General features: G+C 41.0%; 1 protein-coding gene across 7 annotated transcripts in view; it reads left to right on the top strand.

Moving 5' to 3' along the window:
• NSD2 (nuclear receptor binding SET domain protein 2) overlaps positions 1-22,768 on the top strand; it is a 147,683-nt gene extending 124,915 nt beyond the window's left edge. For 5 of the 7 annotated variants that reach the window (XM_074951819.1, XM_074951821.1, XM_074951820.1 and 2 more), the window contains 6 exons: positions 608-877; positions 1,129-1,245; positions 8,064-8,205; positions 8,955-9,061; positions 12,176-12,380; positions 20,459-22,761. In XM_074951819.1, the coding sequence (XP_074807920.1) occupies positions 608-877; positions 1,129-1,245; positions 8,064-8,205; positions 8,955-9,061; positions 12,176-12,380; positions 20,459-20,727 (1,110 nt within the window). In that variant the 3' untranslated portion in view covers positions 20,728-22,761. Of the gene's footprint in view, positions 1-607; positions 878-1,128; positions 1,246-8,063; positions 8,206-8,954; positions 9,062-12,175; positions 12,381-20,458 lie in introns of all 7 variants that reach the window. The other 2 variants (XM_074951824.1, XM_074951817.1) reach the window with 2 other exon arrangements.
• The last annotated feature ends 4,277 nt before the right edge of the window (positions 22,769-27,045 follow it).

The following is a 27,045-nucleotide window of genomic DNA, read 5'->3' as shown; positions in this document are numbered from 1 at the left end:
CACCGCGGTGACTTCACTACTGCCGCTCCCCTGTCAACTCTGCCTGCTCCTCTCGCAGCGGTGGAGTACAGGAGTCGACTGGATAGCGCTTGGGGTCAATTTATCATGTCTAGACTAGACATGATAAATCGACCCCAACTGGATCGATTGCTGTCTGTCAATCTGGCGGGTTGTATAGACATACTCTAAGAAGAAAAACAGTTTCAGTGGAGTGAAGAGTGAAAACTGGATTACATGGGGGTGTTTCTAGACAACACAGTCAAAGAGCTCTGAGGCGTTTGAGAAGGGTGTGATGGAGAAGAATTTGGATAAATAACTAGGATCAGGAGGGTATTAGACCATGTTTGAATATAAGTGTAAGGGAATGGAAGAGAGGGAGTGAGAGAGGTCAGTAGCTGGGATGAAATGGGACAAGAGTTAGAGATGAATCAGAGATATGACTAAGTCCAAGACTGATGATGGAGAGCATGTAATGGGTTGTGAGATGGGGAGGAGAGCTTGTACTGGATAAACTCTTATACTTGAATATATATTAACCTATAAATGTTTTTTTTTTAATCTAACAAGTGTTTTAAAATAATATTTGAACTACTTTTGTTTTATTCAGGTGAACAAACCTTGTGGTAAAGTTCAGATTTATACTGCTGACATTTCTGAGATTCCCAAGTGCAACTGCAAACCCTCAGATGAAAACCCTTGTGGTTTTGATTCTGAGTGTCTAAACCGGATGCTAATGTATGAATGTCATCCACAAGTTTGTCCAGCTGGAGAACGGTGCCAAAATCAGTGCTTTACCAAACGCCATTACCCTGAGACAAAGATCATCAAAACTGATGGCAAAGGGTGGGGTCTGGTCGCTAAGAGGGACATAAAAAAGGTAGGAATCATGACATTTCTCAGTTCCTGATTATGGAATATTAATTTGTATAATTACTTTGGGGGATATTTTATGTTGCACATAAAAGAAAAACATTTCAATCTTTATCTCTGAAAGGAATTTATTTGCTCAATCGTGAACATCAAAATAAAAAGAGAACTCTTCATTCCACCCTAATGAAGCATTGGTAGCTTGTGACGCTGTTGGTGTGCTTGGTATGTTCATACTAGTGACATTCTTCTATCCGTCAGGGAGAGTTTGTGAATGAATATGTTGGCGAACTAATCGATGAAGAGGAGTGTAGGGCAAGAATCAAATATGCACATGAAAATGACATCACTCACTTCTATATGCTCACTATTGATAAGGTACAGTATTCTACAATTTTTCTTATTTGAATGTAATTATAATTTTAATACACTTTTGACTTCCTTTCCTAAGAAAAACAGTATGGAAGATAGTAGGCCAGAAGGCTTGACCTATCAATTATGCTTTGGTTTGTAGCCTCACACTCAAAATTCTTTTCACTTTGTGGATGTTTGCTTTATTCAACACTTAGAAAAGAGGTGATAAGCATTTCTGGAAATGTCTATAGAAGATTCTTGTCATTTTTACTTTCTTGCCTGCAGCAAAGCACAGCAAAGATAAGCATATACCCATTTAAAATCATAGGGGAAAATTTATACGTTTGTTAGATATAGTAAGTCTGTGAATTAAAAATTAAACAGGTCACTTGAAAGGGGAGGGAGGAATTGTAACTGGCAGGGTAGTTCAGGTTTTTTGGTCTTCTAATCTGAGTTTTCAGCCATTACCTTTGTCCTTTTGTTTAAAGCAGGGATCTGCAGAAAGACACCCAGGAACACCATGCTCTTTTGTAGAAGCTCTTTCCAGAAGTACTGTCTGCATATTGCTCACTTCCAATCATCTTCACTATGCATAGTACAGTTCTCTGTGTCTCTGCAGATGCTCTTACTTTGTCCTGTAGGATTTAGTTACTATCAAAGAAGTAGCTCATCACCTAATGAAGATTAAGCTATAACCATCCAGTTACTTTTCAGAGTAACAGCCGTGTTAGTCTGTATTCGCAAAAAGAAAAGGAGTACTTGTGGCACCTTAGAGACTAACCATTTATTTGAGCATAAGCTTTCGTGAGCTACAGCTCACTTAAGGGGTAAAAATCGAACACACCACTACATAGTTTTAACTATCAATACTGGAAATTTGTAATTGACCCTTGATGTAGCCAACAGCCTGTGGTCATTAGAGTCAGTTTTTCATAGAATCATAGAATATCAGGGTTGGAAGGGACCTCAGGAGGTCATCTAGTCCAACCCCCTGCTCAAATCAGGACCAATCCCCAATTAAATCATCCCAGCCAGGGCTTTGTCAAGCCTGACCTTAAAAACTTCTAAGGAAGGAGATTCTACCACCTCCCTAGGTAACGCATTCCAGTGTTTCACCACCCTCCAAGTGAAAAAGTTTTTCCTAATATCCAACCTAAACCTCCCCCACTGCAACTTGAGACCATTACTCCTTGTCCTGTCATCTTCTACCACTGAGAATAGTCTAGAACCATCCTCTTTGGAACCACCTCTCAGGTAGTTGAAAGCAGCTATCAAATCCCCCCTCATTCTTCTCTTCTGCAGACTAAACAATCCCAGTTCCCTCAGCCTCTCCTTATAAGTCATGTGTTCCAGACCCCTAATCATTTTTGTTGCCCTTCGCTGGACTCTCTCCAATTTATCCACATCCTTCTTGTAGTGTGGGGCCCAAAACTGGACACACTACTCCAGATGAGGCCTCACCAATGTCGAATAGAGGGGAACGATCACATCCCTCGATCTGCTGGCTATGCCCCTACTTATACATCCCAAAATGCCATTGGCCTTCTTGGCAACAAGGGCACACTGTTGACTCATATCCAGCTTCTTGTCCACTGTCACCCCTAGGTCCTTTTCCGCAGAACTGCTGCCTAGCCATTCGGTCCCTAGTCTGTAGCGGTGCATTGGATTCTTCCGTCCTAAGTGCAGGACCCTGCACTTATCTTTGTTGAACCTCATCAGATTTCTTTTGGCCCAATCCTCCAATTTGTCTAGGTCCCTCTGTATCCTATCCCTACCTGCCACCGTATCTACCACTCCTCCTAGTTTAGTATCATCCGCAAATTTGCTGAGAGTGCAATCCACACCATCTTCCAGATCATTTATGAAGATATTGAACAAAACCGGCCCCAGGACCGACCCTTGGGGCACTCCACTTGATACCGGCTGCCAACTAGACATGGAGCCATTGATCACTACCCGTTGAGCCCGACAATCTAGCCAACTTTCTACCCACCTTATAGTGCATTCATCCAGCCCATACTTCTTTAACTTGCTGACAAGAATACTGTGGAAGACCGTGTCAAAAGCTTTGCTAAAGTCAAGAAACAATACATCCACTGCTTTCCCTTCATCCACAGAACCAGTAATCTCATCATAGAAGGCGATTAGATTAGTCAGGCATGACCTTCCCTTGGTGAATCCATGCTGACTGTTCCTGATCACTTTCCTCTCGTGTAAGTGCTTCAGGATAGATTCCTTGAGGACCTGCTCCATGATTTTTCCAGGGACTGAGGTGAGGCTGACTGGCCTGTAGTTCCCAGGATCCTCCTTCTTCCCTTTTTTAAAGATTGGCACTACATTAACCTTTTTCCAGTCATCCGGGACTTCCCCCGTTTGCCCGAGTTTTCAAAGATAATGGCCAATGGCTCTGCAATCACAGCCGCCAATTCCTTTAGCACTCTCGGATGCAACGCATCCGGCCCCATGGACTTGTGCACGTCCAGCTTTTCTAAATAGTCCCTAACCACCTCTTTCTCCACAGAGGGCTGGCCACCTACTCCCCATGCTGTGTTGCCCATCGCAGCAGTCTGGGAGCTGACCTTGTTCGTGAAGACAGAGGCAAAGAAAGCATTGAGTACATTAGATTTTCCACATCCTCTGTCACTAGGTTGCCTCCCTCATTCAGTAAGGGGCCCACACTTTCCTTGACTTTCTTCTTGTTGCCAACATACCTGAAGAACCCCTTCTTGTTACTCTTAACATCTTTTGCTAGCTGCAGCTCCAGGTGTGATTTGGCCCTCCTGATTTCATTCCTACATGCCCGAGCAATATTTTTATACTCTTCCCTGGTCATTTGTTCAATCTTCCACTTTTTGTAAGCTTCTTTTTTATGTTTAAGATCCGCAAGGATTTCACCGTTAAGCCAAGCTGGTCGCCTGCCATATTTACTATTCTTTCGACACATCGGGATGGTTTGTCCCTGTAACCTCAATAAGGATTCCTTGAAATACAGCCAGCTCTCCTGGACTTCCTTCCCCCTCATGTTATTCCCCCAGGGGATCCTACCCATCAGTTCCCTGAGGGAGCTGAAGTCTGCTTTCCTGAAGTCCAGGGTCCGTATTCTGCTGCTTACCTTTCTTCCCTGTGTCAGGATCCTGAACTCGACCAACTCGTGGTCACTGCCTCCCAGATTCCCATCCACTTTTGCTTCCCCTACTAATTCTTCCCGGTTTGTGAGCAGCAGGTCAAGAAAAGCTCCCCCCCTAGTTGGCTCCTCCAGCACTTGCACCAGGAAATTGTCCCCTACATTTTCCAAAAACTTCCTGGATTGTCTATGCACCGCTGTAGTGCTCTCCCAGCAGATATCAGGATGATTAAAGTCGCCCATGAGAACCAGGGAGTGCGATCTAGTAGCTTCTGCGAGTTGCTGGAAGAAAGTCTCATCCACCTCATCCCCCTGGTCTGGTGGTCTATAGCAGACTCCCACCACTACATCACTCTTGTTGCTCACGCTTCTAAACTTAATCCAGAGATCCTCAGGTTTTTCTGCAGTTTCATACCGGAGCGCTGAGCAGTCATACTGCTCCCTTACATACAGTGCTACTCCCCCACCTTTTCTGCCCTGCCTGTCCTTCCTGAACAGTTTATAACCATCCATGACAGTACTCCAGTCATGTGAGTTATCCCACCAAGTCTCTGTTATTCCAATCACGTCATAATTCCTTGACATCACCAGGACCTCCAGTTCTCCCTGCTTGTTTCCAAGGCTTTGTGCATTTGTATATAGGCACTTGAGATAACCTGCTGATCGCCCCTCATTTTCAGTATGAGGTGGGAGCCCTCCCCTCACAGATGTTCCTGCCTGTGCTTCCTCCCGGTATCCCGCTTGCCCACTTACCTCAGGGCTTTGCTCTCCTTCCCCCGGTGAACCTAGTTTAAAGCCCTCCTCACTAGGTTAGCCAGCCTGCTCGCAAAGATGCTCTTCCCTCTCTTTGTTAGGTGGTGCCCGTCTCTGCCCAGCACTCCTTCTTCATGGAACACCATCTCATGGTCAAAGAATCCAAAGCCTTCTCTCCAACACCAGCTGCGTAGCCATTCGTTGACTTCCACGATTCGACGGTTCCTACCCCGGCCTTTTCCTTCCACGGGGAGGATGGACGAGAACACCACTTGCGCCTCAAACTCCTTTATCCTTCTTCCCAGAGCAGTGTCCGCAGTGATCCACTGAAGGTCATTCTTGGCAGTATCATTGGTGCCCACGTGGAGAAGCAGGAAGGGGTAGCAGTCCGAGGGCTTGATGAGTCTCGGCAGTCTCTCCGTCACATCGCGAATCTTAGCCCCTGGCAAGCAGCAGACTTCTCTGTTTTCCCGGTCAGGGCTGCAGATAGATGACTCAGTCCCTCTGAGGAGAGAGTCCCCGACCACCACCACCCGCCTCCTTCTCTTGGGAGTGGTGGTCGTGGAACCCCCAACCTCAGGACAGCGCATTTCATGCCTTCCAACCAGCGGAGTCTCCTTCTGCTTTCTCCCCCCAGACGTATCATCTGGTCCACTCTCCGCAATGGTACCTGTGGAGAGAACATGAAAACGGTTACTGACCTGTGTCTGTGTTGCTGGTACCTGGACATTCCCCCTTCTTCTTCTGGAGGTCACATGTTGCCAAGCTTCTTCACTGGCCTCTGGGCTCCACTCTGCAACTTGCTCTAAATCTTTAGAGCTTTGTGCCCATAGAAGCATATCCTGACTTTTGTCCAGAAAATCCTCAGATTCTCGTATGCAACGCAGGGTCGATATCTGCTGCTCCAGACCTTCGATCTTCTCTTCCAGTATGGATACTAGCTTGCACTTTGTGCAGACAAAGTCGCTTCTGTCCTGTGGAAGAAAGACAAACGTGGCACATCCTGTGCAGGTAACAACAGCTGAACCCCCATATCACCTTCCTACTATGAGCTTCCTCAGAGAAGCTGGCAAGATGTAAGCCTCACTGGGCTCACCCCAAGCGAACTCCCAGGCAAACTCCTGCTGTGTGCTGCTCTGCTGTTCCCCGCTGCTCTGCTGGTTCACCGCCGCTCAGCTGGTTCGCGGAGCTCTGGCTATTTTTAAACAGCCAGGCCTCTCTGAAACAAACAAACAGACACCCCCAATACCCGCCCCCTGCAGGCTACCACCCAATCAGGCACTCGCTCAGGCTTTCAAACTGCCCTCCCAGCAAACACACACTCGGATACTCACTCAGCAAACACGCACTCAGATACTCACCAATCCCAGGCAAACTCCTGCTGTGTGCTGCTCTGCTGTTCCCCGCTGCTCAGCTGGTTCACCGCCGCTTCAAAAATATCCATACATTTGCGTGCCCAGCATGTGCATGCAGATGTGATAACTGTATGCAAATGACCAGTTAAGCCTGTAACTGGCCATTTGCCGACAAAGTTACTAGATTTACACACACACAGTCAGAATAATTACACACATGCAATATAAACTGGCCCTAAATTACAAGGATGACGTTTTAATAACGTCATTTAAATACTTTCCTTTTCTGATATGTTGCTTTTGAAATAACAGCAGAATGCACCAAATTAGTAAGTAATTTTGCCTCCCAACTCAGTAAAGTGCAACATAAAGTCTTCGTCCGCTGCCCAGCTTCAAAAAATTAAGAACTCTGAATCTATTATTCCTGTCTTAAACTATTGTTCTACTTGAAAGATATAATGGTACTGTGTTTTTCACATAAGTTTTTCATGGGTCTGATCTCATAGGATGCTAAAAAACTTACCTAAATATAGAGGACTCTTAAAGAGCTCTTCAAGGAGTCATGTTTTCAAAACTATTTTGGGCTACTTTCATTATTTCATTTTTTTATTGTATATGGTGTCTTTGGGGTTGTGGAAATTAAAAGACCACTGGGTGTAAGGATGCAGTTGCTTAAAGACAGGTTTCAGAGTAGCAGCCGTGTTAGTCTGTATCCACAAAAAGAACAGGAGTACTTGTGGCACCTTAGAAACTAACAAATGTATTAGAGCATAAGCTTTCATGGGCTACAGCCCACTTCATCGGATGCATAGAATGGAACATATAGTAAGAAGATAGATAGATATACACACACACATACAGAGAAGGTGGAAGTTGCATATCTATCTATCTACTTACTATATGTTCCATTCTATGCATCCGATGAAGATGTGTATATATACATACAGAGAAGGTGGAAATTGCATATATGGAACATATAGTAAGAAGATATATATATCTTCTTACTATATGTTCCATTCTATGCATCCGATGAAGTGGGCTGTAGCCCACGAAAGCTTATGCTCTGATAAATTTGTTAGTCTCTAAGGTGCCACAAGTACTCCTGTTCTTTTTGCAGTTGCTTAAAGACAATTTACTAAACATTTTTTTTGGCTTGGACAAGGATTTTTTTTTTTTTTAAGAAGTCTGTGAGGAACTTGTAATGCCTGCAAACAAGTGGCTAATTGACAAATACTATTTAATACGGTATTTTCAAAACATAAGTGTTTCAAATATAGAGTTAAAGGTAAACTGATTAATTTGGTTTTTTATTTTTTGAAGCTTTTACCTGTATAAATCAGCATGCTCACAAGCAAACCTATCCTGCCATGTGACTGTGATAGATGTTGGAAAAATGTGAGCAAGATCATGAGTATTGCTTTGGGAGTGTCTCATTCCAGTTTATGAGAGACACAACAGTTTTCAGTACAACATGTAAAGTTGAAATGTTTGCGTGCTTTTGGGTGAAAAGAGCATTCATATCCTTCAAAAATTACATGAACACTTTAAAATAACTTATGTAATTTCTTCTGATGAATAAAATTTTCATTTTATTACTCTTTAATTTCCAGGACCGTATTATTGATGCTGGCCCCAAAGGAAACTATTCTCGTTTTATGAATCACAGCTGCCAACCAAATTGTGAGACTCTAAAATGGACAGTGAATGGAGACACTCGTGTAGGCCTGTTTGCTGTGTGTGATATTCCTGCAGGTGTGTATGCTTGTGTTTTAATACATGAAGTTTAAACCTACTGCTACATAAATCTTTGTTGAATTTCTGTCAAATGAGACTTGATGTGAGACAGTTATGGTTTGATTTAACTGATTAAATTCAGAACAAGTGTTCTTCAGGGAGCTCAGTTTGTTTTCTTTTCATAGAAAAGAGAATGTGGATTCATTCATTTCCTTTAGTAAGCTCATCCTTATTATTGCACCTTAGAAAACCCTAGAAAAGGATGCTTTTTATTATTGCTTATTATTTGTATCATGGTAGCTCCTACAAGCCCCATTTAGTATTGGGGTCCCACTGTGCTGTGCTCTTTTACCAATACATAGCAAAAGATGGTCCTTGTCTTAAAAATAATTTTGTTCTTTGAGATGAGATTTAGCATGTGGGTGTAACAATCAGAGTGGGGAAGGGAGGATGTAACAAACAGTAATAAAAACATGTTTACACAGGCCAGCTGTGTGCACACCTGGATGGTTTCACATCAGTTTATATAAAATGTATAATTGAATAAGATAAATATTAGAAGTCTGTACTGGACATCTACCTAGTCATTATCAATGTTTGTGAACTATACAGAGGGAAAAATAAGATGTCTGATCAGAGACCAGACACAAAAATGGGAGAAGCAGAGTAGAACATTAACTTGTGGATTAACTGTTGATGGATTTTGTTGTTCTGTATTTCTCATTTATTAAAGGGAAATGATAAACAGTCTCTTATCTTTTGTTCAGGGACAGAGCTGACTTTTAACTACAACCTTGACTGTCTGGGCAATGAAAAAACTGTCTGTAAATGTGGTGCCCCAAACTGCAGTGGATTTCTTGGGGATAGACCAAAGGTATGTAAAGTGTAGTCTGAATTTAAAAGTATTATCCTTCAAAACTAAAACTAAGTTAAAAATATTGTAAGTATTCAAAAATGCATGTGGCAGTATGTATGTTTGAGTATATGGGAGTTGGAGGGGGGTTATATTGTATGAAAACTTTAGCGAATAAAGTAGCATCCTCTAAAAACGATCAGAGATCTGCTCCTGAGATCCATAGCAATTGCTATGGGGGAAATAGTACCATATATCCCTTCCTCTTTCTGAGGGGGGTGTGTGTGTGTGTGTATGCATGTATGTACATTATGCTGTCCACTCCCTTCATGGGAAGGTGTGAACATTATGTTGCCATCAGATTTTCTATGCAGAGGTTCAGTGGGACTGGTGAGGTTTCTGCTGCTGCTTGCCTCCCCTTTGAGGGGTGCTGAAGACATACCCCTACCAGGAAAAGACTGAAGATTTTGCCATTGGATAAGAGAACCTCTCCCTCTCAGTCATCTCTTTTATCCCCACATATCCTAAAATATGTGACACGGGAACTGATTTCCTGAGGGAATTTCCTCAAAACTTTCTAAGCACCCTGAAATTTCTTCAGGAGACATCCCCTTAGTAAAACTTAACTTCTCTCTATGTAGAAGTGGGGAGAAGCTGAGTTGGCTCAGCTATTAGGGGAGAGGCATTGATAGACCAACTGTCATTAGATCCTGAAATCAAGTGGAAAACATAGGTAGGAGGAGGCATAGCGAATAGCCTTCCACTGTTGCATGTCTCCTTTAGAGTGTGGCAGAAAGGAAAGGATGTTAGAAGCAGTCAGAAATTGAGCTGAGAGCTCAGGCTATTGGTGATTGAGGAACTGGCAAGAGCACTGTGAGTGGGGGGTGGAAAGAAGATGCTGACTTTTTTTTTCTTTTTTTAAAATCACTGCAACAAGCTTCCCATGTCAGTTTCACATTTTGAAATGTATCTTCATAAAGAAAAAACAATAGACTTTCTTTCTTAAAATGGAAGTTTAGGTCTCCAATAGTTGCTTGGCCCCTTTTTAAAGTCCACCATAGCCCAACAGGCCATTCTGACATTATAGTTTACCAGTACTTCCTCCTCTGAAAATTATAATTTTGTGCACTAGATTTCTCAAAGTTCTTTCAATAAAAGCCCATATGAATTTTTCTGAACGAGCAGTTTTGAAGTATTTGAAATGTAACTAACATCTGTGTTTTTCCTATACTGTATACAGGAATGGCATCTTAATCACCTCAAATTTGGTCAAAAATTGTAATCTGGGCACAGGCCAAATGCAAAAATGAAGTGAAAATAATCTGTATTGCAGTTTTTAGGGGGAAATGGCAGAGGAAAGGAAAATCAAGCTCCTAAAGGAAAGAAAGTTTCAACCTTAACTATGGAGAGGCTACTGTCTAATATTTGGTCCTTGATATTGCTCAATGCTAGACGCTTCAGAGGGAGGATGTAAAACCTCCACAGTGCCCCTAGTTATACCTTTTTAGAAGGGTTTTTTCACTCCAGCTTGTGATCAGCTCACACACAGAACCCTGCAGAAATTAAACATCACGGGTCAGTTTTAGCAAGCTTTCTGGTTTGCTTGGTAAGGTGGGCTTATTTGAACATGTTTTAATGCAGCCAAATGTGAGGTTATATGTACAGCCAGGATCAAAATATGTAAGTCCCTCATGGGAGATAACCATCTGAACATGGGCTCTCAGTGTGATGCTATGACTGACAACAAATTTGATCCTTGGATGTATAACCTGGGGAATATCCAGTAGAGATGCAGTATTACCTCTGTGTACAACATCAGTGAGACCATGGAATAATGTGTTAATTTCTGGTGTCCTCTCTTCAAAAACATTTTGAAAAACTGGAAGAGGATCAGGAAAGAACTGTAAGAGTGATTTGAGGTCTGGAAAGCCTACTCTACAGTGAGAGACTAAAATAAGCTTGGTCTATTTAGTTTATCAAAGAGAAGATTTATAGGTGACTTGCTCATAGTCTGAGTGGAGGAGATTCCTAATAGTAGAGGAGCCTTTAAGCTAAAGGCATAACAAGATTCAGTGGCTGGAAGTTGAAGCTACATACATTCATATTGGAAATAAAGTACAAATTTTTAACAGTGATAATAATAAATCATTGAGACAGCACATCTTGGAATGTGGTGGATTACTATCCCTTGAAGTCTTTAAATAAGATGGGATGTCTTTCTAAAAGATATGCTCTAGCTCAACCAGACATTAATGGGCTTAATGCAGGAAGTACTGGATGAGTTTACGTGACCTAGATTTAGCAGATCAGATTATAAAATTGACCATTTTTGCTTTAAAATCTGAGACTGTTGTAACTTTTTTTTTATAGCTATCATAACTGCAGATGTTCTCCTTAATTCAAGTGACTGTCTAAAAATATTTTTATGCAACATACAATTAGCTGGCAAACTCACTGGCTAGGTTTCTAGGCTGTTGCGGCAAATATATAAGAAAGTTTTGAATTTTTTAAATCCATTTTATTTTTCTTGCCTTTTTAATATTGAGTGCTCCTCTTGATCTTATAACATGGAAAGGATTATGTAGGAATACCCACTTAGTTTCTCGATATCATTTATTTTATATGCTGCCACTCTTCTGCTTTGTAAAATATAGTTCTAACATTTTTTTCTATGTATTCTTTTGGTACTGCTAGAAAAACTTGACAGCCCCAGAGACTGAAGTCCTCTATCCACCAAACATGCACACATGGGTGGCAGTAAAGCAGGCTTCTTCATAGTGTCCTACTAATGCATTGTCTCAGCTTTGACTTTGCAAGGACATCATCTCGGGATAAGAGGGTATCCCAGTAGTGAATCAGACCTTGGCCTCCCTGTTGTGACTACCCATGAGGAAGTCCGTTAATGCCAACATATGGGAACTGGGAGCCCAAACTGTCTTAATCTCTTCTAGCACAGAAGCCTTGCATGCTGCAATCATCCTTCTTTCCCTTCTTTGGCCCTTTCTAGTACTGCAACTTAATTTTTTAAAGATCAAGTGACCAGATGTGTTTACCTTTTTAAAATGTTTCTTTCTGAGTTATTTCCAAATATTTTTTCAAAATTGGGATCTAAAAACTTGTAATTTCCTTCTTTAGAATTCTTCCACTAATTCTTCAGAGGAAAAAGGCAAAAAGACCAAAAAAAGAACTCGGAGACGTAAAACAAAAAGTGAGGGAAAGAAAGAGTCTGAAGATGACTGTTTCCGTTGTGGGGATGGAGGTCAACTTGTGTTGTGTGACAGGAAATCCTGCACTAAGGCATACCATCTCTCCTGTCTTGACTTGGTGAAACGTCCTTTTGGTGAGTAAAGCATTTGTGAAGGGTGGGGAAGGAAGGAAGCTATATATAATAAACTACTGTCTTGAAATATGTCTCATACAGGGCTTGCAAAAATATTCATTTATACACTGCACCTTTTCAGGACTGTCCCTGTTCTGAAATCAAGGGCTTTTTGTTTTTATAGTCAGTGCTATATTTGTAAATGGGGTAGGAGTCCTTCTTGAAGATGAAGATCTAGTAGTACACTCTCTCATGCCTTTCTGAGAAAATTACCTTTAGTTTAAGGAACCCAGGCAGTGGCACTCATGTCACTCAATTAGGCCAGGGTTCTGCTATCACACAGAAAGTGAAATCATCCCCAGAAGAACTCATAAACCCAGATAGTTCAAAGATGCATATGCTAAAGGAAAAGCAGCAGCATCTGGGCTGAGGTAAGTACAAGGACTTTTGGAGTGGTGGGTCTCAAGTTCTGTCTCAAATGTGGTTGAGTGAGGTTTGTTACAGATATCTGGTCCCAGAACTGAACCTGCTACGTGAAACATGAAAAGGAGAAGCAAGCAAAACCTGTCTATTCAAAGCCAAGTAAAATTATGATCAAGCCAATCTCCCAGAGCACGAGGGGTTGGGTGAACATGGAGTTGGTGATGTGGGAACTCTGCCTGTGACCAAAGCTTGGAATGAAGGGACCAGTTGTACCAGAAGACAATTGGTGCCAAGACACCACAGATACCAGTTGCTGAAAATGTTAACACTAAGGATGATCTAAATCTATTCAGTATCTTGGTGCAGAGGAGGGTCATTTCATGGTTTTACCTTAACTCCAAGGAATAAAAATACCCTTGAACTCAGTAGACCTACTGTCTGCACTCATTGTTTCTAAGGGTATGTCTACACTACGAAAATAGGTCAATTTTATAGAAGTCAATTTTTAGAAATCGATTTTATACAGTCGATTGTGTATGTCCACATTAAGCGCATTAAGTCTGCGGAATGCGTCCTCACTACTGTGGCTAGCATCGACTTACGGAGCGGTGCACTGTGGTAGCTATCCCACAGTTCCCGCAGTCTTCACCACCCATTGGAATTCTGGGTTAAGCTCCCAATGCCTGATGGGGCAAAAACATTGTCACGGGTGGTTTTGGGTACATGTCATCAGTTGCCCCTCCCTCCATTAAAGCAATGGCAGACAATTGTTTCGCGCCTTTTTTCCATGCAGACGCCATACCACGGCAAGCATGGAGCCGACTCAGCTCAGCTCACCATCACTGCTGCTGTTGTCCTGGGTGCTGCTGTCAGCAGAGAGTGCAGTATGACTGCTAGCTGTCATCATCCACCGCTTCCACTGCAGTTCTGCTCTCCTGCTCTTGTAAATGAGCTCAGTCTCGATAGCAAATTTCTCCATGTTGTCGTCATCCACCGCTTCCTCTGCAACTCTGCTCTCCTGGTGCCATGAATCCACCTCGCAGGTCCTCTCGTCGTTCTGTATAAATATCTATTCTCGTGGCATCCGTTGTCATCTTCCGCTGCAACTCTGCTCTCCTGCAGACACCATACCACAGCAAGCATGGAGCCCGCTCAGCTCACCACTGATGTTAGCATTGTAAACACCTCGCGCATTATCATGGAGTATATGCTGAACCGGGCTAAGAGACGCCAGCATGAGGACGATTTTGATGAGGACATGGACACAGACGTTCCTGAAAGCACGGGCTGTGGCAATTGGGACATCATGGCAGCAGTGGGGCTTGTTGATACAGTGGAATGCCAATTCTGGGCCCAGCAAACAAGCATAGAGTGGTGGGACCGCATAGTGTTGCAAGTATGGGATGATTCACAGTGGCTGCAAAACTTCTGCCTGCGTAAGGCCACTTTCCTGGAACTCTGTGAGTTGCTTTCCCCTGCCCTGAAGTGCAGGAATACCAAGATGAGAGGTGCCCTGATAGTTGAAAAGCGAGTGGCGATAGCCCTGTGGAAGCTTGCAACGCCTGACTGCTACCAGTCAGTTGGGAATCAATTTGGAGTGGGCAAATCTACTGTGTGGCTACTTGGATCACAACAGCCCCATGTAATCATTGACGTTCTGTTATCAAGGGTAGTGACTCTGGGAAATGTGCAGGATGGCTTTGCTGCAATGGGTTTCACTAACTGTGGTGGGGCGATAGATGGAATGCATATCCCTATCTTGGCCCCGGACCACCTTGCCAGCCAGTACATAAACCACAAGGGGTACTTCTCAATGGTGCTGCAAGCACTGGTGGATCACAAGGGACATTTCACCGACATCAGTGTGGGATGGCCGGGAAAGGTGCATGACGCTCGCATCTTTAGGAACTCCAGGCTGTTCGAGCAGCTGCAAGAAGGGACTTACTTCCCAGACCAGAAAATTACCGTTGGGGATGTTGAAATGCCTATAGTTATCCTTGGGGACCCAGCCTACCCCTTGCTCCCATGGCTCATGAAGCCGTACACAGGCAGCCTGGACAGTAGTAAGGAGCAGTTCAACTATAGGCTGAGCAAGTGCTGAATGGTGGTAGAATGTGCCTTTGGACTTTTAAAAGCTCGCTGACGCTGTTTGCTGACTAGGTAAGACCTCAGCACAACCAACATTCCCATTGTTATTGCTGTTTGCTCCATATCATCTGTGAGAGTAAGGGGGAGACGTTTATGGCAGGGTGGGAGGTTGAGGCAAATCACCAGGCCTCCGATTTTGAGCAGCCAGACACCAGGGTGATTAGGAGAGCACAGCAAGGCGCGCTGTGCATCAGAGAGGCTTTGAAAACCAGTTTCATGACTGGCCAGGCTTCTGTGTGGCAGTTGTGTGTATTTCTCCTTGATGCAAACCTGGACCCTTTGTTGATTTTAATTCCCTGTAAGCCAACCACCCTCCCCCCTTCGAAATAAAGTAACTACTGTTTTGAAACCATGCATTCTTTCTTAATTTTTAAAAAAGGGGAGATAACTGACAAGGTAGCCCGGGTGGGGTGGGGGAGGAGGGAAGGACTAGGCCACACTGCTTATTGTAGCCACACAACAAATCAAACTGTTTGAATGACAGCCTAAAGTTGCTTGGGCCATCCTCTGGAGTGGAGTGGCTGGGTGCCCGGAGCCCGCCCTCTCTCTCTCTCCTCCCCCATCCCCTCCAGCGTTCTTGGGCGCCTGGGTGAGGAGGATATGGAACTTAGGGAGGAGGTCAGGCGGTTGTACAATGGATGCAGCAGGGGTCTGTGCTCTTGTTGGCTTTCCTGCAGCTGCACCAGATGCTTCATTATGTCCGTTTGCTCCCTCATTAGCCTTAGCATCGCCTCCTGCCTCTGCTCTTCTCTCCTGCCTCTGCTCTTTGTGCTCATTTAATGCTTTCCTAGCCTCTAACACTGAATGCCTCCATGCATTCAGCTGTGCCCTATCAGTGCGGGAGGACTGCATGAGCTTGTAAAACATGTCATCGCGAGTGCGTTTTTTCGCCTTCTAATCTGCGATAACCTCAGGGACGGAAATGATAGGGGGAGCCTAGAAACATTTACACCTGGGGAGAGATAAAAAGGTAGAGTAAAATTTTAATATGTTGCATTTCTGAGAACAAAAGGGAGTCTCTCTTTCACAGTGAATTAAGCAATTCACAGCAGACATCACATGTACTTTAGGTACAAAGTCACATTTTGCCTTTCATATTGAGCACCTGCCGGTATGGTGACACATCACATATGGCTGGGCAACAGAATTCGGTTTCCATGCAGCCATGGTAAGGCAAAGGGTATGCGGGGTTGGCTTCTTACGCATAACATGTGGGAATGGTTTCAAACTGCAGCTCCATCCTTTCCCATAGCAAGCAATGGGTTTGGTTTCACATTTAAAAGGAGGGGTTGTGGTTTTCGGTGGATGTGCAGCAGGCACCTCCACCCACCCCACCACGTGTCTATTCTCTGGGATGATCCCTTTTAGCCAAGCGCAAACAGCCCAGCATGAACGTGGTCCTTTTACTGTTCCCTTACAAAAATTCCCCTATTTCATTCAGGTGACCATGAATGATATCACTCTCCTGAGGCTAACACAGAAAGATATAGACTGAATGTTGCTTGAATGCGACCAAAACCCAGGACCATTCACTGCCATGCGTTGTGCTGCAATGATTCCAGATTACTTTCAGAGTACCTCCAGGAGAGCTTCATGGAGATGTCCCTGGAGGATTCCTGCTCCATCCCCAGACATGTGAACAGACTTTTCCAGTAGCTGTACTGGCCACGAATGCATCCCAATTCTTCAGGGCAAATCAGACATTAAACACTATTGCGTTTAAACCCTGTACTGTAGTTACAAATGTGAACTCACCAGAGGTGCCTTCTCCAGCTTCAGGGTCGGAGATCCCGCCTTCAGCGGGTATTGACTCCAGGGTGATGAAAAGGTCCTGGCTGCTGGGGAGAACGGATTCACCACTTGCCTGCTGCACGTTCTCCTCCTCCTCCTCCCTTGCAGGTGTCCACGGACAGTGGTGGGGTAGTGGTAGGGTCCCCTCCTAGCATGGCATGCAGCTGATCATAGAAGCGGTATGTATGGGGCTCTGACCCGGAACAACTGTTTGCCTCCTTTTGTCTTTTGGTAGGCTTGCCTCAGCTCCTTGACTTTCACGTGGCACTGCTGTGTGTTCCTGTTGTAGCCTCTGTCCAACATGCCCTGTGAGATTTTGGCAAATATATTTGCATTTCTTCTTTTTGAACGGAGTTCGGCCTGCACGGATGCTTCTCCCCATACAGCAATCAGATCCAGTGTCTCCCTTTCGGTCCATGCTGGAGCTCATTTGCAATTCTGGGGGGACTGCATGGTCACCTGTGCTGCTGAGTTCGCCACGCTGACCGAACAGGAAATGAAATTCAAAAGTTTCTGGGGATTTTCCTGTGTACCTGGCTAGTGCATCGGAGTTGAAAGTCTGTTCTGAGCGGTCACAATGGAGCACTCTGGGATAACTCCCAGAGGCCAATACCGTCGATTTGCATCTGCACTACCCCAAATTTGACCCAGCAAGGTTGATTTTAGCACTACTCCCCTCATCGGGGAGGAGTACAGAAGTCGAATTTAAGAGCCCTTTAAGTTGACTGAACGGGATCGGTTGTGTGGACGCATTCATTTTTAAATTGACCTAACACAGCTAAATTCGACCTAACCCCATAGTGTAGACCAGGCCTAGGTTGATGTTCCAGCTTACGCTGCCGGGGAATTGAATACAAGATGGAACAGCTCTGGGAGGATGATTTAGCATGAGCCTGCTCAACACAGTCTATCATGCAGGATGGCGTGTGAAGTTCATGTACATCTAGTTGTTCTTTAGGCCCTTGAATCCATCTGGCTGCTCACTGCCACTTGACAGATCAATTCCAGGAATTGGATGTTTGTTCCTTCAGACTAGGGTGGATAAAAATCAATAATTTAAAAAAAAAAAGTGCAATTTTTTAAATTTAAATGAGATTTTTTGATTTTGTTATTTGAATTATAATTTTTTCTTTTTTAAAATAAGCCTGTTTGAAATTAAATCTGAATTTAATACGAATTATGTTAAAGACTAAATTTTTTATAATCTCTTAAAACATTTAAAATAAAAAATAAATATGTTGAATTCATAACTCTATCGAAAACTTTGAGTTATAGCCTGCTTTTCTATATAAAAAAGAACTGGGGGAGGTGGGAATCTAACTGTTGACCTACTGTGCCATATTTATAAAGCTTATGTAATTTAGGGGACTTCCATTTTCGTGAGACTAGGAACTTTTGCTCCAGTCATTTTCCCTTAGACATGTTTGAACATTTTCCCAGGCTAACCTGAAATAATTAGTTTTAGTTTAATTCACTAACTACAGTTAATCCCTCTATTTAGTAAATCATTTAGTTGTAAATGTGAAACATATTTTGGACACCAACTTCTCTTATCAAAACATTTAAGGTTGTTTTGTTTAATAAAATAATTGTATATGCTGTTTTATATGTTCAGTTGAATTCCAGTTACTGTCATAATGCAAATTATGAGCAAAAAGTTAATTATCTAGTAAACAAGTAACATATCATTTACCATTTTCTAACATAATAAAAATATACAATTAATAGGAATTTGAAAATATTAAGCTATATAATTATAGTTATTTTTTTGCTAACTAAGAGGGTACACTATGTACCTGTATCTAGTGTAAAGATTCTATTTAGTTATAAATCAACATGTTTTAATGGTTATATCAACAAATGAGAATGCACTTTCTTTAGAAAATAACGGAAGTACAAATGGAAAAGTTGACTAAAGTGGATGATTTAAATTGAGGCTTTCCACTTGGTGATTTAAACAGCAGATTTAAATCAATCCACCCTGCTTCAGACAGTTGGTTCCAGAAGACAATGCTGACATAGCCACTCCTGGAAGATGATCACTTTCCTTGTGGTTGATAAAAACCTTGCACATTGGTTAAAAACCTTGCACAATGAACACTGATCAAGAATGTGCCCCTCCTGTGCCTGACTGTCTTGGTTGTTATGGATATGGTGCTATCCAAGGTGGGCATGGAATAGGAACTAACACAGGACTGGAAAAGACCTCCTGTGCATAATCCCATTTATAAATTTAACAAGCTCCATCTGAAAACTAGTTAGAAGTTGTTTGCCCCCACTACTCCTATTGGAAGACTACAGAAAGTCACTCCTCTGATGGTAAGAAACTTTCTAATTGCCACCTAAATTTATTCATGGCCAGTTTATAGCCATTTGCTCTTGGTTCAGTACTGTCCGTTAGCTTAAATAGCTTATCCCCTCCTGCGCTTTATCCCCCTGATATATTTATAGAGAAAAATCCTATCCCCTCAGCAAGGCTAAACATCCAAGCTTTTTCTATCTCCTCTTGTGAGACTCACCATTCCTCTGATCATTCTACTAGCTTTTCTCTGCACCTATTCCAGTTTGAATGAATCTTTCCTGGACGTGGGGAGCAGAATTGTACCCAGTATTCCAGATGAGATCTTATCAGTGCTTTGTTCAATGGCATTAATACCTCCCTATTTCTACTGAAAATAATTCACCTCATACATCCTAGGATCATATTTGCATATTTTCTGGCCACATCATGTTGGTGGCTCATGATCATCCTGTTATCAATCAACACACCCAGGACTTTTTCCTCTTCTGTTATTTCCAACTGATTAGCCCCCAGCTTATAGCAGAAATTCTTTTTCGTCCCTAAGTGCATGACTCTGAGAGAAATTCTAAACTTTCTGGAAAGTGAGCAGATGGGGATAGCAATGAATGCTGCTGAATCTTGCTTATTGCCTACTATGGTTAGAAATGACTGAGAGGTGGTTGGAGCTGTACCACATAATATCCTGAAGTAGAGTGCTGAGGACATAGGGTGTCTACAGATCCCCCCAGGACACTGCAAGTGGATAGTTTCAGTGGTATCTGCATCACCTGCAATGAATATCCATGTAAGAAAATGCTCAAAGAAGAATTAATTTTCCCTACATTTAACTCTGCACCACTTGTTTGTTTTTGTTTTTGGTAGTCAGAAACTTCAGAAAAGGGAAAAGAGAGATGTGCACACAGAAATGTGACACAAAAATAGATTTAGAGATGTCTGTCAGTTTGGTGCTGGAACTTCTGGGATGGATAGAGGTTTCCATATACCACAAATTAAGCAAAGCAAAAGAGCAACAGCATGGAGTTCACTGACTTTATTTGATTTCCACATGAACAGAAGTTCTCATTAGAAGGCAGAAAGCTTTTACTATACTGGACTGGAACTCAGAAGATACTGCAAGTAACCCCCTGAATAATTTATACTGATTTGACTCTGGTGCTGTTTAAGTAAAATGGGGTCAAGTGTGCTGTTCAATGCAGTCTACTGAGCTTACCTAAAAGTACTCTACTATTTTGCTTTTAACAGAGTAATTAGTAACAGTTAAAATCTCCAGTTATATTTTTTTTATAACTATCCACTTTTTTAAAGCAAAGTCAGTATTTATCATGCAGACATTAAAACACTAAAGTTATACTTTGCCTTTTTGCAACATGAAGTTTATTCTCCTGTTAACAAAGAAAATCTCAATTTATCTAATGTTCTTCCTCTTTAATTACAGGAAAGTGGGAGTGTCCTTGGCACCACTGTGATGTTTGTGGCAAGCCTTCTGTTTCTTTTTGCCACTTCTGCCCAAATTCTTTCTGCAAGGAACACGAAGATGGGACAGTACTAAATTCTACATTAGATGGACAGTTATGCTGCTCTGAACATGTTCTTGGGGTAGATTCTGTTGAAAATCAGAAGACTGAGAAACCCCCCCAAAAATTGACCAAGTTGAAGCCTAAGAGAAAGCGAAGAAACAGATGGATGAGAGCTGAATGCAAATAATAATGAACTGCAGTTTCTACTGCCAACACTATCTTGTAGATAAGTTGTGAATAGGGCCAGGGAAGGACACAATTTTACATATATTCTGTAAAGGTTACATTTGGGTGAAAAGCATTTTTTAATCGACTGAGCCAACCACAGCAGTCTTCTGCTGCATCTGCACTGATAACGAACTATGGCATACATAGTTCAGAAATTTTTCAGGACAAACCAAACTTTTTACTCAGCATTACAGTTACACTTGAATTTTACAAATGTAAAAGGTTCCCTCCAATGTTTTTCCATTTGGAGGCAAATTAAAATCAAACCAGGTAGGTATATAAACTTAGTTCTTGAGATAGTATTTGCCAGCCAACAGATGTTTAAAATAGTGTATCCTTGAAAGATGTTATTAGTTCTCAAGTTGTTTTAAATAAGAAATGGCTTAGTATGCAGTCCCAAAGAGATCTGCTTGCCTTGTATTCATTGTGGAGGAAGTGCTCGAGTGCCATGCACAACCCAGGAGAATATCTCAGTATAACCACAGACTTTACAGTTTGTTCTTACTCTTAACAAAATGGCTGTCTAATTGGTTTTAAATATCCTTCCACCAAGAAATATGGTGCATGGTGGAAAGAAGCACACTGTACTAGCAAGGGGAAACCTTGCAAGAGATTTTTTTCTGTGCTCTTTTTTTCCCCTCTATTTAATTTCAGCTAAACAGAAATACACTTGATCTTGCAGTACTATACAAATCCAGAGTTAAGTGATATTGTCTTGCAATCAAGGCCCAATATTTAGGATAATTGTGTTTTTAATTTTTAAAAAAAGCTGTTTTTTCTCAAATTCTGTGACCATTTTTTTGTTCAGAGGCAAACATTTCTCTGCAGTTTGCAATGCAAACACTGCATCATGTTAGTGCAAAAAAACCAAAATATGAAATGGAATAGTCAGTTAAATGAAAAAGCCAGGAAAAAATTTAAAAGTAAAATAGACTTTAAACTAACACAAATGACATAATTAAATATAAAATTTAACCTGATTGTGTTCCTTTTTCAACAGCTTTTATGCAAATGACTACTTGACTCAGATAGGGCAGATTACTTGAAGTCATTTCTTACTGGTTTAGGAGTTCACCACCTGGCTTTTTACCACCACTCCATTATTTCAGCAAAGCTGGTTCAATTTTTTGACTCCCATAAGATTTTCAAAATTACAGTATACATACATACACTATTTAGGCTAAATGGAAATTATTATAGAATTGGGGGGGGGTAAAGAAAAATATCTGAAATTTTACTTACTATTTGATGCTATTTTTGTCTACTTGCGATATGGTTAGGCAATGTTACAAACAGGTTTTGACTCGTGCAATCATAACTCAGCCCACATAAATGCAATGTACACTCCTATGCCCATTTAATAATTTTTATATGTTCTAGCTTAGTTTGCCTTTAATAGTGCGGAACCTCTGTGTAGCTCCTTTTTAATGAACCATAGCTATATCATAAAAATGTATATTTTTTTTCAGGGCTTGATTGCAGATCTAGCTTTAATTATTGAAATCGACAGCTGTTCCCCGTATATGAAAACTTTGTGACTGTCATTTTATTAGAAAATTTTAATTGAAACAATTCTAAAATGTATCTTTACCCCATGGTGAAATCTGAAATCTTTTTATTTTTGTTTTGTGACTGAGCAACTGCTTTGTTTTTTTTTAATCAAAATTTATAAACACTGTTGGAAGGTTAATTCTTCCTTTTTCAACTAATCCTTTGCTTGAAGTAACACAGTTCAGTGTAGGGAAAAGTGTTACATTAGTGGTTATGAGATTTTTACTTCACTTTTAACAAATCAATATACAAAGAGTTGCACATGATGTAAAAATTGAAGGTTTCTCAAATTTGTCTGTGAGGAACGTTCTTTCTTCTGAGGTCCATTCTTATATTGCCAAGGCTGAAGCATAGACAGGTACCTAAAATGAAAACCAAAAAGGTATGCTGTATATTCTTTCAGGATGGGGAAGGGAAGTTAGATATCTTTTGAAGGGTAGAGGGGAGGGAGCAAAAGCAAAAAAGTTTTTCCTGATCACTTCCAAGCAAAATGAAGGAATGTGGCGTAATAAGAATGAATATTTCAATATTTGTTTTCTTTGGATAAAATAACCTGTGAGGAAAGGTTTATAAGTATACTTTTTTAAATAAGTTATTATAAAACTTACCTTGAATTCTAGTACTTTAAAATTTTTATATTGTTCATAGGTTTGTAGCTTTGTATCACCTCATTGCTGTACTAGTTCCAGTGTTGGAATAGTTGTGGTCCTGTTCCTAATGGGCAGATGTCCCCATCACAGAAACCACCATCAGAACTGGTATTGTCACCATTGCAGAGACCAAAAACTGAATGATTGTGGAATCTGCCAATTTACCTTCTTGGTCAGGTTCTGAAACACATTAGTGCAGCAGTGTGCACTACTACCATTCATGCTGTGCTTGTCTGTGGATAAATAAAGACTTCAGTCTCCATGGCTGTCAGTTCCAACACTTTTTCAAAATTTAGAGAGTGATTTCCTGCTGTCTGTGGTTTAATCTTTCTACTTTCTTCCCAATCCTAAATTATTTGGGCCAATAGTTACCTGCATCCCTGAGAAGAATAAACTCTAGAGCCTGCTCCTCTAGATGTTTACTTAAAGTTAGTTAAATTAGTTAATTATTGAAAAACCTATTCCTTCTATTGATTACTTACTCTTGAAATTGATATCCTTTTCAAATATGGGTCAAATTCTCCCCTGATTCATATCCCATGCAACCTTACTGAGCTCAGCAGGGTTGCTTTGAATGCAGCTCAGGGTATAACTTAGTCTGTGGTTCAGTAAGATATTTTAAAACATCTTTTTTCATTAATACTTTCTACACCTTAAGTCTTAAAAAACAGACGGTCTCCTGTAAAGGGACACAAGAACCTTTAGTAGCCAACATCTACAAAGGTTGGGCATCCAGTTGTAAAGTACTCTAAATACCAGTTGCAACATAAGCATGTCATGAAATTATATCAGAATGTTTACATTTCATCTCAGCCACTGAGGTGTATAAGCTAATTTTTTTCCAGTGAATTGTGCTACACTTAAGTCGGTATACAATAGGCAAATTAAAATAGGTTGTTGCTTCCTGATCAAATGAGAGACAGTATAGAAGTACAGTTTCAGTTAAAACATATCAGAAGTATTTTTATACAGTCTGGAAAATATAATCAATTGAATTGCATTGCTGGTTTGTTCTGTAGTTTGCATTCATGGTAAGTTTTTAGGGGCTTTTATTTTAATAATTTTAAATACTGGAGTTACTTTAGAGAAGTATTAATGGAGATATTCTATATTGCTGAGTCATTATTCCTTGACAACCCTTTGAGAAATTTCAGTGTCTTATTAAATATTAAAGTTCATTCCTAGTTATCTTATTTTTGAAATTGCCAGAATTTTTGAAATTCTTGTTTGGAAAAGTGAATATAGTGCAGGCTCTGTTCTTACCGTAATCTTTTAGAAAACAATTAAATGGTGTATATTGTGGAAATACGTGAGTGTATTGCTGTATCAGTAAGGCTCGAAAGGACTGTGGCTTCATAATGAAAATTTATGCTTCAGGATTTTTTTTAAAAGGTTGACGGGAATTAGCACCATTTTAAGCTTTTATCTAGGTATTAGTGGTTGTGCTTTAGACTTCACTGTTATGTCTTTCAGTTTGTTATAGGCAGAGCTGGCAGTGTAGCCCAACACTTCCCATTATAAGGAAGAATTTGCCTATTTCTGTAGTCAGTTGCTTATAACTTTGCAAAACTTTAATCATTTTCCATGCCAGGTTACTGTCAGGCTAATTTTTATATTTATTTTTTTCTTATATTTTTTAAGTTTCAGCGAAAATGGTCAGCTATTCCCAAGAACAAGATTAGGAAAAATTATGTTGTTTTGCCCATGTTGGAAAAAAGATTTTCACATTTTTTTTTTGTTGAGAAATTTGCACATTCATTCTCTGGAGCAGGAACTTCAAATTGGATATGGAGGGGTAGCCTTTGTGTCAGGAATGTGCCTTTTGCTTTTCCCATGAAAAATCACCCAAATTTGGCCAGGTCATAAGCCTTTGAAAGATTTCCTATTGCTTATGCTCAGTAGAGAGTTGTTTGAGTTTGGCAGCTAAATTCTGTGCAGATTGCATGTACTGAGCATGCTTCATCCCAGGGTTGCAGGGACTGAACAGGAGAACTACCCTGCAATTGTTCCTCGTGGCTGCTGCTGTTGACCAGGCATAGGATCTGAGCAGGGAGTCCATCTCCCCTGAGCTTTCAGTGTCACCCTGCTGAGCCCAGGCACTATGGAGGAGGAATTGGGCCTATTCAAATGCAGAGGGGGGACAAGAGCAGCCAGACCTGAATGAATAGAGGAAATTGGGACAAGCACCCTTGAGAGAGTAAGAGACTGGGGTGAGGGGGCTGATCAAATGAGCAGTAGTGGGGAGAACTGAGATTAAATAGAGGTGGGGAGGACTAGGATTGTGAGTGGGTGGAGGGAAGGTGAGATGAGATGGGGATGGGGATGGGGAAAACTGAGATTGTCTGGGCACAGAGCCTGCTGGGGAAACTAAGATGCAGAATTGCAAATAGATTTTTATACTATGATACTTAACAACGCTGGATGCATAATGTGTACCAAAGCTCTCCAAGTTCCCAGTCCTGTTTCATGAGGTTGAATTCCTACTCTAAGGATCTGTGAAAAGCATTGTTTTAAATTTTTTCTATATTTTTCTAGTACTTAAATTTGAACCAGCTCCATTTTATACCTACACAGCAATGTCAAATTGTCACCACTTTTGTTTCACATAAGTTTTTAAAGATGAAACTAGCCATATTCAGACTCTTAAGTATATTGAGGTATTTTATACTCTGAATTGAGTACTAATACTTGAAAAAAGTGGAAAACAAGACTTGAAACAGAAAATAATTGAGCAGAATAACATTGACTATTTTCTATGTAAAACTGTTTTAAACAAGACTTTCTTACAACCCATTTGAAATGTTTATTGTATGAACTAATTCAGTATTTCAGTTACTTTCAGGTTCAGGCACTTAATATGCATACCTCAAGGATTTTTCATTTCAAGGAAATGTAATAGTTGTGTAATATTGTAAGAGTAAATACACTCGTGGGGCATTTTCTGAACTTGACCATTTTTTAAAGATAGAAGAATCTTAGGACAACTAAGTATACCAACACTTCACTGGAGTTACTGTGTTGCTGCTAAGCATATTTATTTATAAATAAATAAAAGCATATTTATTTATTTATATAAAAATGCTTAGCAGTAACATAACTTTTAAAATTTATATATAATTTAAAATTAATGGAAAATTTATTTTTAGGGCTATAATATAGATCTTTGTGGCTTTGATATAAGTTAAAGGTTTTGTGACTCTTGGAAAAGAAAGGAATAATTGTAAAGGCATCTGGCCAAACTCTGCTCCAGTCAGAATGATTGTGAATTAATTAAATGTGTGCCGATAGATAAAACTAGTGCATGTGGAATGTTGCTGTTTGATGATGGCTCTTTTGGGAAAAAATGCATCACCTGACATCCCTGGTTCCAAAGCAATTTCTCACTAAGGGGTCATTCCAGCTCCCTATAGTCCATCAAAATATTCCCATTGACTTCATTAGGAGTTGGGTCAGGCTCTAAATATGAAAAACTGTGCCTGCCTAGAACTGAAGAGCTGTAAATCTGCTCACTTATACTTAGCGGCAAAGAGTCCTGTGGGACCTTATAGACTAACAGACGTATTGGAGCATAAGCTTTCGTGGGTGTAAGCTTTTTGTCGGATGTATTCACCTACGAAAGCTTATGCTCCAATACGTCCGTTAGTCTGTAAGGTGCCACAGGACGCTTTGCCGCTTTTACAGATCCAGACTAACACGGCTACCCCTGATACTTGTCACTTATACTTAGAATCCTTATTCCCATTTGCAGTGGCTAGTGTATGAAAAATCCGTACTTTTTTTATTTTACAGTGCTCCAGTGTCTGATGGGCATACTACAGTAACATATAAACCAAGGTCTTTGCCCCAGTGAGTTTACAATCTAATTTACAATGCACTTCAGGCGGCAGAATCCAAAAATGCCTCAACTGCCCTGCTCTAATTTACTTGAAAACAGAAAAGCTCCACAGTTCCTTCCCATGTACTTGAGTCATTTGGCAATGAGTCTGGCATGCTTTCTGGCTCCTTTTCTTCCCTAGGGCAGAATCGGGATTCTTATAGGTGTTCAGTGCCACATTACTTCTCTGATTATATAGGAG

This window comes from Natator depressus, chromosome 4 (assembly GCF_965152275.1).
Source record: "Natator depressus isolate rNatDep1 chromosome 4, rNatDep2.hap1, whole genome shotgun sequence".
In the NCBI taxonomy this organism is placed as follows: Eukaryota; Metazoa; Chordata; order Testudines; family Cheloniidae; genus Natator; species Natator depressus.
The sequence above is the reverse complement of the archived record's forward strand: the minus strand, read 5'-3'. Positions and strand labels throughout refer to the sequence as shown.